Genomic DNA, 13237 nt, shown 5'->3' with positions numbered 1-13237 from the left:
CTTAATCATTTCTCTCTCATCCGGCCTCCGTTGCAAGTGTGGCCAAATTCGTTGGAGTTGCCAAGGAGTTACCTTCTGTTTCTCCATGGCCTTGGTTGAAGAAAGAATGAGTGGATGGAGCACAACTCATTCTCCCACAGCCTGAAGTTGCCGCCAGCTTCTCTGTTCTTGCCTTCTTTTTCTCATCCAAAGTTCTAGTGTGGTGCTCTTGGCTGATGGACTTTGCTGAGTTACATCATTTAGGTTGTATGAATTGCCACGGGATGATATTCTACATTGAAATGCATATGTGATTTGAGTTTCTTCAAGTTTTGTTGATTACCCTCTTGCTGGATTTTTTTTTTTCTGACTGGGAAGGAGTGTGTACTCCTTTAGGTGTGTTCTCACATCATGTCTCGAATTCTTGGACCCGTTTTGAAGAATGACCCGCTCCGACATTTTTTGGTGGCGACCCGAATGGAACTTTTTCTAAGATCTGTGATGGTAGCGGAGGGCTTGGGCCGACCCGATGGATCGACTTGGATCCGATGGAGGAGTATTTATGTTCTTTACCCGCTTTGTTGTAAAGAGCGAGAATTTTGGGGTTTTCAATTTAGGGTTTCTGGGAGAGAGCAGCAGTGCCGTTTTGGGTGTTCTTGAGGGATCTCCATTGTAACTTTCTCCGATTTACATAGTGAAACAGCTTCGCCTTTGCCCGTGGATGTAGCACACCATACTGGTGTATGAACCGCGTTAAAATCTCTGTGTCATCTTGCTCTATTCTTGTTTCTTTTTGTGTTTTGGTTGGTGTTTTGCTCTAACAATGTCAGAGGTCAGTGGACCCTTGGAAGCTTCACCTGGTGGTTCGAGTTGTATTAACCCTAGTTCGGTTGCATTTGAAAATTCCAATACTTAGATATCTATTGTGAAGTTGGACAACACCAACTACTTAAGGGTGTCAATTTGGAACCGAAACCGTAAATCGAAACCGAAACCAACCGCAAAAAACCATACTGTTACAAATTCGGTACAGTATGGTATGGGAAAACAGTATTGTTTGCAGTACTGTACGGTATCGGTATTAGAGTTGAAACCGTTCGGTATGTACTGATACCATACCATATTACCGAATTGCATACCAAATAGGGTAAAGTAGTAATTTTAAACAAGCAACTAGCCAACTACACAAGTGAAAACCCTAAAGTGAATCACCCTTTTGACTTTATGAGTTTCACCCATTCGGCATTCACCCTCACGGCCTCACCCTTTCGGCAATTGCTTCGTCTTCTTCGTTGCAACTCTATGGACTACGGTTCAGCGGCTGACGGCAGAGAGGAGCTCTACTGGACTGGAATCGCTACTTCATTGCAATCACTTCAGTCTCATGACTACCTTATAAGGTTTCACCCACAAATCTATCTCCGACCTTGGTTTCTTCTTCTGAAATGGTGGGAAAGCTTGGAAGTATTTTATCTTCACTGCTCATGATATAAGATGATAGAAATGGAACTTTATTGATAAAAACAGAAAACAAAATAACATGACTAACATCTAGAGAAAGAGGATGAGAGGGACCATGTCACTGATCTACCCTCCTTTAGCTTGTAGTCTAGAGTTGAAGATCATTACAAAAAGCTTTTGTCATGAGAGTTCTTAAACTCTTTCTTGTCTTTCTTGATGAGATCGTTTTCTTAGAATAGATACCGTTTTCCATACCGAATAGATACCATTTTTCATACTGTATATATACCGTACCAGATCGGTATGGTATCGGTATTAGAAATGGAAATTTATGCGGTACGGTACGGTATCGGTATCTGGTACCTATTTTCTGTACCATACCGAAACCGTACCGGTTGACACCCTTACAACTACTTGAATTGGTTACTTTCAGTGAAGTTAGCCTTACGGAATCGGGGGAAGTTAGGGTACATTACTGGTACCATCACTACTACTCATTCAAGTGATCCAACATATCCGAAATAGAAAACTGAGAACTCAACTATTATGACTTGTTGATTTTCTCTATGAAGCCTGAGATTGGTAGGAGGTTTATGAGAAAGGAGATTGCCAAGGACAATTGGGATAGTGTTTGCAAGTCTTTTGGCCGAGTGGGTGAACGGCTAAGGTCTACCAGCTCCTTCAAAGGGTCATCACAATAAAACAGGGAGATATGACTATCTTGGAGTATCATAAAACTGTTATTAGTCTCTTGGAGGAGTATGATCATTACCGGGATCTTCAGTTGTCCAATCCGGAGGATGAATCAAAGGTGTATAGAACTCTTGAAAAGGAGTGTTTTTTATTCTCTTTGGTAGGATGGACCAAGACTACGAACCAATCCGGGTGCAAATCTTGGGCCGGTCACCTCTCCCATCCTTGGATGAAGTATGTAGCTACTTGCAGAGTGAGGAGATAAGAAGAGTTGCCATGGAAACTGCATTGTCCCTTGAGAGATCTGCTCTCACCTCTAGTTCCCAAAGAGATTGGCATGGTGGAGGAAGAGGCCAAGGGCCTTACCTTGGGAGGATAGTGACAAACCTAGACGTCCACTGTGGGAAATGTGGGCACACTAGAGAGAGGTCTTGGGTGCTTCACGGTCGTCCCCCTAGTGTGCATGGTGGATCTAACTTGTATACGTGGCGGCGGGAGAGGGGGAGCTAGGGCACACACCCTGATGGCTGAGACAGTCTATGGAGTATTCACCTGGACTATAGCCAGATCATAGTTCTCCCTCACGGGAAGATATTGTAGCCTTTCATTGCATTAGGTTACAGTTGGGCAGCTCCCCTTCCACACCTACAGTGCCAGACACATCAGCTTCTGCCTTGCAGGCCTCCACATTAGCGCCTTCCACTTCCTCTTCTTGGGTCATTGACTCTAGAGCGATAGATCATATGACTGGTATGTCTTAGTGTTATGACTTTTATTCTGTGTGCTCTGGTAGAGATAAGCTTAGGGTCGCTGATGGTTCTCTTTCCTTCATTCTGGTAAAGGTAGTGTTCAGGTTACTTTCTCTATTTCACTTGACACTGTTCTTCACGTCTCTAACTTTGCCACTAATCTCTTGTCTGTGAGTCACTTGACCAAGATGGGACTCTGCTGATATTATACTGATAAGGTAAACATTGAAGTCAAATTAAGCTTTGAGCTGAGGGATTTAAAAAGATGCGTCTTTAGTGTCAAATTAGTTTTATTTAAAATAATCTATAATGAACTTGTTTCCTGTTACATCAGCCAATTTTACCACATTGAAATTTGTAATTGCATTTGCAAAATCTTAACCTAAGATTACCTTGGTACAGTCTTTCAGTGTAAGACCTTGGAGGTATGCTTGTGAGTGTGTGCTTTGTCATTTTTGTCTGTGACCCAATGATATATGATGGCAAATATGTGTTAATATTAAATCAAACTGAAGCAAGTCTTATACCAATTCATTAGGCTATGCTCCACAAATCTTCCTCTGCATTTTCAGTTCTATTGTAGGTCTTATCTTCTGTTAATCATGAATTACTGCAAATTTCTCATATTTGCAATGAACATGTTCAATATGACATGTTGAATTGTTTTTCCAGTACCAGACTTCTCCGTGCCAATCTTTTGCAGCCTTTAAAAGACATTGGGACTATCAATGCCCGTCTTGACTGCCTGGTCAGTGTCAATTATAGATTTCTCGACTTTCTTTGTTAAGTTTTTTGCTGATAGCTATCTTATTTTTAAAGTGGATCACTATTTTAGGCAACCTATTATGTATTTCTTATGATATTCTTCTACTTTGTGTTTCCTGGTGTAGAATGGATTAGTTTCAATGTCTGTAACAAATTGCAATTCTAACATATGACGTAAAACTAGATTGAATCAACTTAATTGTAAATAGGAAGGGGTGGGTTGCGTACCTTTTGTCTTAGAAAGTTTTATCCATTTATGCATTTTTTAAAAAGATTAAACCATTTTTTTCATTCTAGTCTTGAGAAATGCATGGGCACCTCATCTCCATATAATCATGAGTAATTAGCTATTATCTATCTAAGCTGCTACATTCGACAATATTGTTTTAGAAATAGTAGCACACATTCTTCTCATCCATATTCTTAAATGTTTCAGCTGTTGTTCATTTGAAGGTGCAGTATGCAACAAAAATGTTTTAGAAGTAATACAGTGGTTTTTCAATTTAAAATTGTGATATTAGTGTATGCTTCTTGAATATCTTTTTTCAGGATGAATTGATGACCAATGAGGAGTTATTTTTTAGTCTCTCACAGGTCCTTCGTAAGTTTCCAAAAGAAAGTGGTAAGCAGAATTTAATGTTTAATTGTTTATATGGAACAAGTTTCTAGAAATTCTCTTTGTAAGCTGTCAATTTCTCTGACAGTCATACGCTTCCTGCTCCAATCCAGATAGGGTATTGTGTCATTTCTGCTTCAAGCCGAATAAAGTCACAAATGGGGTCTTGGGAGTAGAAAATGCTAGAAAGAGCCAGGTGTTGATTTCAAACATTATCCTTCTCAAGACTGCTTTGGAAGCACTGCCCTTGCTCACCACGGTATATCAGTACATTAATTTCTCTACTTAACTAAGAATCTGGGAATGATCGAATTTCATACCATTTCAGGTGCTTAAGGATGCAAAATGTTCTCTTCTTACGAACGTTTATGAGTCCATTTCTGCAAATGAGAAATATGCCGCCATAAGGAAAAGGTATAGTTGTATTTAGCTTCTATTTTTATATTACATGTATCTGCATGAAGGTTAATGTTCATGAGACGAAAATTTTAGATGTCAGTGGGACTTGTTTTGACAATTCATGTCTGAGGGACTAAATCCAAGAAGCTAGCAGACAGGCTTGCATTCCAGATGAGGATTGATTCTTAAAAATAAAATCTGAAAACAAGCTGAAAATAAATTTCCTGTTTGAGACAAAGAAGTTACATAATGAGGATTGATTCTTAAAATAAAATCATAATTGAAATCAAATTTTGAGTTTTGACTACAAACGGCCTCAACCCTTATCAAGGTGTCACAGCTGGCCTTTCTAATTCAAAAAATAATATGAGAACAAACAAAATATGTCAGATCCATGAGGATAAAGAAGTAGATTGGGCTTATGAGAATTCATACATGGAGCTCTTGAAATCCACAAGTGATTGTGGAAGGAGTAATTTTTCATATCCATTATAAACCAGTTTTTTTATTCAAACCATAAATCCTTTAGCAGACTAATATCTTTCCATTGTTATGGCTATAACTTAACAGATCACCTCAGGTTCATACGATCTTGGTCTTGTTGGAAAGGTAACTAGACAAATTTTCATATGACATAATAGGCAAATTGGTGAAAATTTTCCCTAAGACTCTTTTTGTTTCGTTTACTTCGTAAATGTAAAATTTTACATGTTGAAAAGTTCTCCAATGTTTGTTTCCATAAAAAAAAAAAATCATTGGAAAACTTTTCAACATGTAAAATTTTACAAAATTTTCCTGGTAAAATTTTACGCGAAAACAAACGGTGAGAGGGAAATGACAAGAGTAGTACTCAAGACTCAACTCCTACTTAAAAAAAATAAAAGAATGAGAACTCACACAAAAATATGACTAAAATTTACTACTTAAAACTAATGCTCAAAACTCATAGTTTATATATAATTGTTATGTACAAGATACCAAAATACTCTTTCTAATAAAAATAAAATTAAAAAAAATAATTAAAATTGAAATCCGTATATAATTGGAAATTTGAAGTTTTTTGCTTCACTTCATATTCCTTATTAGTTTTAATATGTTAATTTAGTTTCTAGGCTTTCCTTGTTATGCATGTCTTTAAAAAAAAAAGCTCTTATCAGTATGTGTACCAGTGACAAAAACTTCCACACACACCCCGGCATCAGATTGGTTGCACTATGATATGGTGAACACTAATATACAAAAAGATATGTTTAGATGGATTAAATATACGTTGTTAAATTTGTTGACAAGGTCTTACGATTTTAAAGTAATGAAAACATAATGTTTGTCTGGTCTACAAGATGAACAACACAGTCGGCATAGATATGAATGTAGGAAACTAACTGGAGGTCTTATTGATTTGTGAGAATAATATACTTTGCAATTAATTTTATATATCATCCATTAAATTACCCACCACCTTTCTTTATGTTAAATTACTCCAGAAACTAATCTTTTTTTTTTTGGGGGGGGGGGGTGGTTTACTATACATCGTTAGTGTTTGTTCTTTTACGTACACATCATATTTTCAATCATTGCATACATGACCTAGTGAGAATATCGTGGATGGATCAACTTCAAGTAGTTGGAAGTTGGAACAAGGCTTACTTGATGATAATAGATTGGGGATCTTTCATTTTTTAAGTTGTTCTTGGTTACACATTTATGTGGTGCTTCATGTTGGACTAATTTCTACAAATTTGTGGTTGGTTATGGTTTGGGTTGTGTGACAAATGTTATACCTTTTTGTTATTCTTCTATCACTTGTGTTCGAGCATGGTATGAAACACCAGTATTGCCTAAAGGCAAATTTAGTTAAAATTTGGATATTGTTTGTGAATTCTGAACTATTTGGCCTCGTTCCCCTAAAGATGTTGCACTTGTCTTTCAGAATCAGTGAAGTGATTGATGAAGATGTACTTCATGCACGGGTTCCTTTTGTTGCTCGTACACAACAATGTTTTGCTGTAAAGGCTGGAATTGATGGACTTCTGGATGTCGCTCGGAGATTGTTCTGTGATACTAGTGAAGGTGTTACTGTCCTACTGTTTACTAGTAAACCTTCCTCATTTTGTTTAGATGAAATTATTGTTAGTATCCTAATAAACATTGAGTTGACAGCCATACATAGCCTTGCAAACAAATACCGTGAAGAGTTCAATCTACCAAATTTGAAAATTCCTTTCAAAAGTAGGCAGGGGTTTTACTTGAGCATTCCACAGAAGGATATAAATGGAAGACTTCCCAGTAAATTCATTCAGGTTGTGCATACGATCTCTATTATCTTTATTTAACCTGCAGTGCTCACAGTGATCCTTGCTAATTTTTTCTATGTTTGCAAGATGAAAATCAGGTCCTCAAACACGGGAACAACTTACATTTCTCAACTCTTGAACTTGCTTCTGTGAGTATCATGATTATTTAGGTGTTTCCTTTAATAGCCAGCATAGAGTTTAAGGTTCTTTAGATAGTTTGGTTATTTTATCAGCATATTGAGATCGTACTTATGGTTCTGATGCATTTGTTGTTTGACTATGTGATGAACACTGAGGCTGTGGTTGGATCTAGCAGAGGCTGAAACAGAAATATTTTTTTTTAACTTTTGGGGGGAGGGGGGAGGGGAGAGAGATCAATCAGATGATTGCATTGTTTTGTATACTCATGTCAACGTTTTTGTTCCTGTAAATTATCCAAATGCTGATACACTGTCTGTACATATTTAAATGGAAAAAGTTATTGACCCCATTTAATAAACTCTTCACCAAATACTACCAGTTACAGAGTTTGTACAATAAATCGCTGTGTTCTTAAAGCTGAATATTATCTGCAATCAGGCTAAATGGCTCCTTGTTAGGCATCTGAAACTCCTAAAAAATAACTAATTGTCATAATTAAAAAGAAATCAAGGGTACCTTATGTCAAAGGGCTAATCTGCAGAATGGAGCAACAATTGTCTGCAGTGTTAGTGTTACCGAGTGCATTCATGTACCCATCCTAATTATTCACTTTCAATGTGTGAAATAATATACACAGCCGCCCTACAAATAGCAGCTGTAAAGATTAGTTGCTCAGATTTACTCTTAGCTTGAGATTTTCAGGTTTACACAATTTGGACAATCATATCTTATGCACATATTGATGTGAAACATCTTTTGAATGTCACTCTTAGATGCCTATCTCACTGTAAATGATCAGTCACAGTGTCATACATCTTTAAACACAACATATGCATAGCATCACCTATTATCAAAGAGACTGATGGCCTCTTTGGTGGTCCTATGAGTTCTATCAATCCTCCTGCTTTTTTTTTTTCTTTTTCCCAAATTATCCTTAAATTAAAATATTACCTTTTTTTAATCTCTCTTTCTAAAGGGCCATTACCCAGCTGGTCCCGCATATGCAAGGTCCTAGGAGGAGTGAGTTTGGAGTCGGTCCTAACCTTTGGCATTTTTTATCTCTCTTTCTCTTCTCCCTATATCTCTCTACGTACCCTAATTTATAAAAAAGAAAGGTTGAAATGGTGAAGAAACTTTTGTTGAAAAACGGAAATCAAGATTGAGCTGGTGTTCAGTGTACCGCATGATATTGATTATTGAAAACAATGTGTTTCACTCAAAGTGAGATATTTCAGGGAATTGCAAAGGACGCCTATTTGGTGGTCTTACGAGTTCTATTTATCCTACTGCTCCTATTTTTTTTCTTTCCCCAAATTATCCATAAATAAAAATATTACCTTTTTATTTCTCCCCTTTCTCTCCTCCCTATCTCTCTCTCTCTCTCTCTCTCTCTCTATATATATATATATATATATATATACCCTAGTTTAGAAAAAAGAGAAGGTTGATATGGTCAATTTGCAAGCCATCTATGGCTATTTGCTCTTTGTACTTTTCTTATCCCAATATTATCACTCTTCTCTATATAGTCATCTCATGTTTCTATGTTTTTCTTATTCCAAAACTTCTACTTTATATGACTGTGTCTTGTTTCACGCTTTTCTTATTCCAAAATGGCCCCTCCTCTAGTCCTCTTTATATCCATCTCTTGTTTTTAGTTAAAAAATATCCCTCTTTGTTATCTATAACTATTTTTCACCCTAGAAAAAAAGTGATATGGCCAGGTTCATGACCTACATTTATACGAACATCGATTGTTTCTGCTTTCTTATTCCAAAAATACCCTTCTTTATATGGAGATCTTCTATTTTTATTTTTCGTATTCCAAAATTGCCTCTTTATTTCCATAGCATTCTATCACCTTGCTTTTTATTTATTTTTCAATGTTTTTAACTTCCTTTTCCTAAATTGTCATCCAGTATAGCTTTAATAAAATATTTGCTCCAGTTATCTAGTTGTTCTTTTTAACTAATCCTTTTCCAAAATTAACCAATTTTCCAGTCCTTGAAAAAATGGAGGCAACTATAGTTTTTTTTTCTTCCAAAAGTGCCTCTTCAGTTAGATCTCTCTTTCTCTGTCTCACTGAATAGTTTTCTTAACCTATCATGCATAGCCTATTGCACATATTGTGTGCAATGTATATGAATTAAACTAGTATTCAACAAAAAAGCAATTAAATCTTTGAGAATGGCTTTGCCAAGCCTCACAATTCAGTCATTTGCTGCATGTAATTGTTTTTAGCTGCAGTTTCAACTTCATATTTGTAATAGCAGAGAAGAAGGAGAGAAAAGAGAGAAAGAGAGAACTGGCAATGTACATGGGACGGCAGGATCAGAACTGGCAGTGTTGGCAACCTTGGACTGTGAAGGTTTGCCAGCAACTTCCAACAGTAACGCTGAATGTGGCCCGGTTTGCCACAATGATGACAAATCCTCTGTTAGATATATGGCCAGAATACCGTGGGGGTATTCTGGACCTCTTTTCTTTGTTATTTATTAGTTTTGTATTATGTGGTTTAGTCCCACATTGCTACCATACAGATGTTTACTGTTTTATTACTCTTATAAATAAAGAGTGCTTGGGATGAATAGATTATCCAAGCTTTCCCTAATTTTAAATCTGTCCACATGGTATCAAAGCAGATTTCGAGTTAGGGACAAAACCCCTCCTTCGAATTTCAGTTTTCTTCTCCCTCTCTCTTTCGATCTTCTTCTCTTCTAGTTCTCTCCTTCTTCTCCTTGTTCTCCATTCCCATATAGGGCAGCACTGATGAGGTGATCATACGATCCAGTTGCTGCCCCCATTACCTCTTTTATGCACTATAATTCTGCTCGACACGGACCTGCCAAGCCTGTCTCGATATTGGATCTTCAGTTTTTTGGAGCTTGCTTCTACAACAACTACAAGGCATTAACTCCTTCCTTTGAAGACCACAAACTGCAGCAGGATTTCTTTTTTATTGGTTCAGTTCTTATCTACAGATTTGAAGACCTCCTTGAGATCGATCCCTCGTCACAGGTTTTTTGCAAAACCCTCGACACCTATCGATCTTGGAGTTGTTGCAGCCGTGTTCCTGATTTTTCTGCAGGCTGTTTCTTCCAAGATAGAGGGTTAATTGACCTCGATTGAAGCCATTTTTCTGCAGATTTTTGGACTCCTTATTATCCTCATCGATTTCAGCAATTCAGGTTTTATCAAAAACCCTGCCATTATCGATATAGGACTCTTCACTGCTGCTGTCTCTGATTTCTGGAGTTAGTTCAGCCTTCACTAAGACATTATTGGACTTCTTTACGGCAAGATGGGTGACTCTCTCGATTCTTCAGCTACTTCAGATCAGCCACCTACCGATGGTCACCACAAGATCGACTACCACACTTCACACCAAATCCTATTAAACTTGATGGCTCGAATTACCTTTTATGGTCCAGGTCCGCCTCTTTTGCCATTGCTGGCCGTGGTCTCACCAGCCATATTAATGGCATTAGTGTTCAACCCCTTGCCCCCGAGGCCTGCGTCAGGGCAGTGGCTTGCTAATAATGGTGTTCTCATGTCCTACTTAATTGGTTCAATGACTACAGATTTGCAAAGATAACTTTCTTCTTCTAGACACAAACGCACGTACGATTTGGGCTGCTTCGCAAGGAAACCTACGGCAGCTTGGCAATGATGCCCAGGTATATGAACTTAGGCGTAAGGTCCTCCATACCACTCAAGGTGAACTTTCGGTTGCCAAATACTATGCTACTCTCACGCAGCTGCGTGGCAGCAATTAGACCACTTCTCGACTTCCACCCGTCTACAGCTATTCGATATTGCTTCCTATAAGAAGCATGTGGACAAGATCAGTGGTCTATGATTTTTTGGCTGGCTTGAATGTGGAGTATGATCAATCGTGTTCAAGTGTTGGGCCATAAGCCTTTTCCCACACTCAACAATCTTATGCATTGTTTCATCTCGAGGAGAACCGTAGGGCTGCCAGTCCGTTTCGCGATATTCTCCCACTTCCTGGGAAAGATAAGGTCAAAGTGGGTACGATGGGTCCCTTTCTTCAATATCCGGAAAAGGACTCATCAACCGCACTTCCTCTCTTCCTTGTCTTACTTTACATATTCCTAATTTTACTACTAACCTTCTTTCCGTTAGTAGTATTACTGATCTTAATCGCACCAGTCATTTTTTTCCATCTCATTGTGTGTTTCGAGATCTGGACTCGAGAAGACGATTGGATTGGGTAAAGTGCATGGTGGCTTATGCACTTGATGACGGTCGCTTCTCTCCACCACTATTGCCTTCTCACGCCGCATCGAACTCCTTGGTCTCTTCGAACTTTACCGCAAGTGGCGCTCTCGGTTGGTCACCCCCTTTAGGAATTTTAGCTCATTTATTTCCTAGTTTGGTCACTCCTACATACTAAGGATGACTTTTTTGTGAGGCTTGTGTTCTCGCCAAAAACAGACTCGTTCAACTTATCCTATTTCAAATAAAAGGAGTTCTTCTTGTTTTAATTTGGTACATTCGATGTTTGGGGCCCTGATCATGAAGCCCTCTATTACGGTCATATTGGTTTGTCTCTTTTATTGATTGTCATTCTCGGAACACTTGGGTATATCTTTTTGCACACTAAAAATCAGGTTTTCTCATGTTTTCAGCATTTTCATAAGATGATTCAAACTCGAGTTCAAGCTACTCTCAAAATATTGAGAAGTGATAATGGAACCGAATTCTTGAATCACAATTTCAAAAATATTTGGCTGATCATGGCATTATTCACCAAACTAGTTGTGTTGATACCCCTGCCAGAATGGTGTGGCGAAAAGAAAAAACCGCCATTTGTTGGAAATGGCCGGGCTTTGATGTTTGCGAGGAATGTTCCTTCTCAATATTGGGGGGATCGGTTCTCACGCCGTCTATCTCATCGATAGGCTCCCTTCTCGGGTTCTTCATTCCAGTACCCCCTCGATGTTTTTTTGGCCATTCCTCCTTTATTGTCCCTCATGAAAGTATTTGGGTGTGTATGTTATGCTAGGGATACCGGATCTCGAGTAAAGCTTGAGCCTCGTGGGCTCCGTTGTATTTTCTTGGGTTATTCTCCAACCCGGAAAGGTTATAAGTGTTACCATCCCCTTCCGTCGTACCTTGGTGAGTATGGATGTTGTTTTCCATGAGACCCTTTCTTATTATTCTTCCCCCTCTTGAGGAGAGTTCTAGTGAAGATGTGCCCTTTGAGATTCCTCCGCTAGAGGTTCCTCCGGCTGTCCCGACCTCCTTTGCCGGCACCCACGGTGCTGCCCGACCTCCTTTTACGATGCCCAACCTCCTTTGGATGATGTCCAACCTCCTCCTGTTCCTCCCTCACCTAATAGGAATCCTTTACGGGGAGACCTTAGAAAATAGTATTGTTAATGTTCCTATTCGGGGAGCTCGACTCACCGTAGAACTATTGGTGAATTTGAGAAAAGAATTGACAATTCCAACATACTCACCTACACAAGGGGCGTAACCAACGGAAAGCGTTGATCCACTTTAGCACCAATACCCATCCAATTGCTGCCCGGATCCGGATCCTCCATCTCCCGGTAATCCCTCTTCTTCCGACCTACCTATTGCTCACCGAAAGGTACTAGGACTTGTACTTTACATCCCATATCTCGTGTTGTTTCTTATAGTTCTCTTTCTCCATCTTTTCGTGCTTTTGTATCTTCTCTTTCTTCTGTTTCGATTCTTAAAACTTGGCGAGAAGCATCTACGATGGAAAGTGGAAGGCAAGCGATGTTGGAAGAAATGAGGCACTACATAAAAATAATACATGGGAGCTTGTGACTCTTCCTCCGGAAAGAAACCGGTTGGATGTAGATGGGTCTTCGTGGTCAAACAAGGTGATGGTTCTGTGGATCATATAAGGCACGTCACGGTTGCGAAGGGTTAAGCCAGGCTTATGGAGTTGACTATCGGGAGACCTTTACACCAGTGTGGCGAAGCTGTACTGTCAGTGCTATTATCTGTCTTTATGTAAATCTTGGGTGGGATCTTGACGGTAAGATGTAAAGAATGCCTTCCTCCATGGGGAGCTTGAGGAGGAGGTATATATGGACATTCCACGGGCTTCTACGATGGCCGAGGACCCGAGCGAGAGTGCG

The 13237-nt window shown here is 38.9% G+C and overlaps 2 protein-coding genes across 5 annotated transcripts in view; one reads left to right on the top strand and one right to left on the bottom strand.

The window, feature by feature from the left end:
- Positions 1 to 13237, top strand: part of LOC122664458 (DNA mismatch repair protein MSH4) — a 43181-nt gene that overhangs the window by 15257 nt on the left and 14687 nt on the right. For all 4 annotated transcript variants that reach the window (XM_043860276.1, XM_043860279.1, XM_043860277.1 and 1 more), the window contains 7 exons: positions 3555 to 3630; positions 4197 to 4269; positions 4377 to 4522; positions 4592 to 4677; positions 6593 to 6732; positions 6823 to 6962; positions 7055 to 7105. In XM_043860276.1, coding sequence (XP_043716211.1) covers positions 3555 to 3630; positions 4197 to 4269; positions 4377 to 4522; positions 4592 to 4677; positions 6593 to 6732; positions 6823 to 6962; positions 7055 to 7105 — 712 coding nt within the window. The remainder of the gene's footprint in view (positions 1 to 3554; positions 3631 to 4196; positions 4270 to 4376; positions 4523 to 4591; positions 4678 to 6592; positions 6733 to 6822; positions 6963 to 7054; positions 7106 to 13237) is intronic.
- LOC122664460 (carbamoyl-phosphate synthase small chain, chloroplastic-like) overlaps positions 11026 to 13237 on the bottom strand; it is a 38504-nt gene continuing 36292 nt past the window's right edge. The window contains exon 12 of the mRNA XM_043860283.1: positions 11026 to 11044. The gene's annotated coding sequence lies outside the window, so the exon portion shown is untranslated. The remainder of the gene's footprint in view (positions 11045 to 13237) is intronic.

The sequence above is a fragment of the Telopea speciosissima genome, chromosome 6 (assembly GCF_018873765.1).
Source record: "Telopea speciosissima isolate NSW1024214 ecotype Mountain lineage chromosome 6, Tspe_v1, whole genome shotgun sequence".
Lineage (NCBI taxonomy): Eukaryota > Viridiplantae > Streptophyta > Magnoliopsida > Proteales > Proteaceae > Telopea > Telopea speciosissima.
This window is presented reverse-complemented; position numbering and strand designations above follow the sequence as displayed.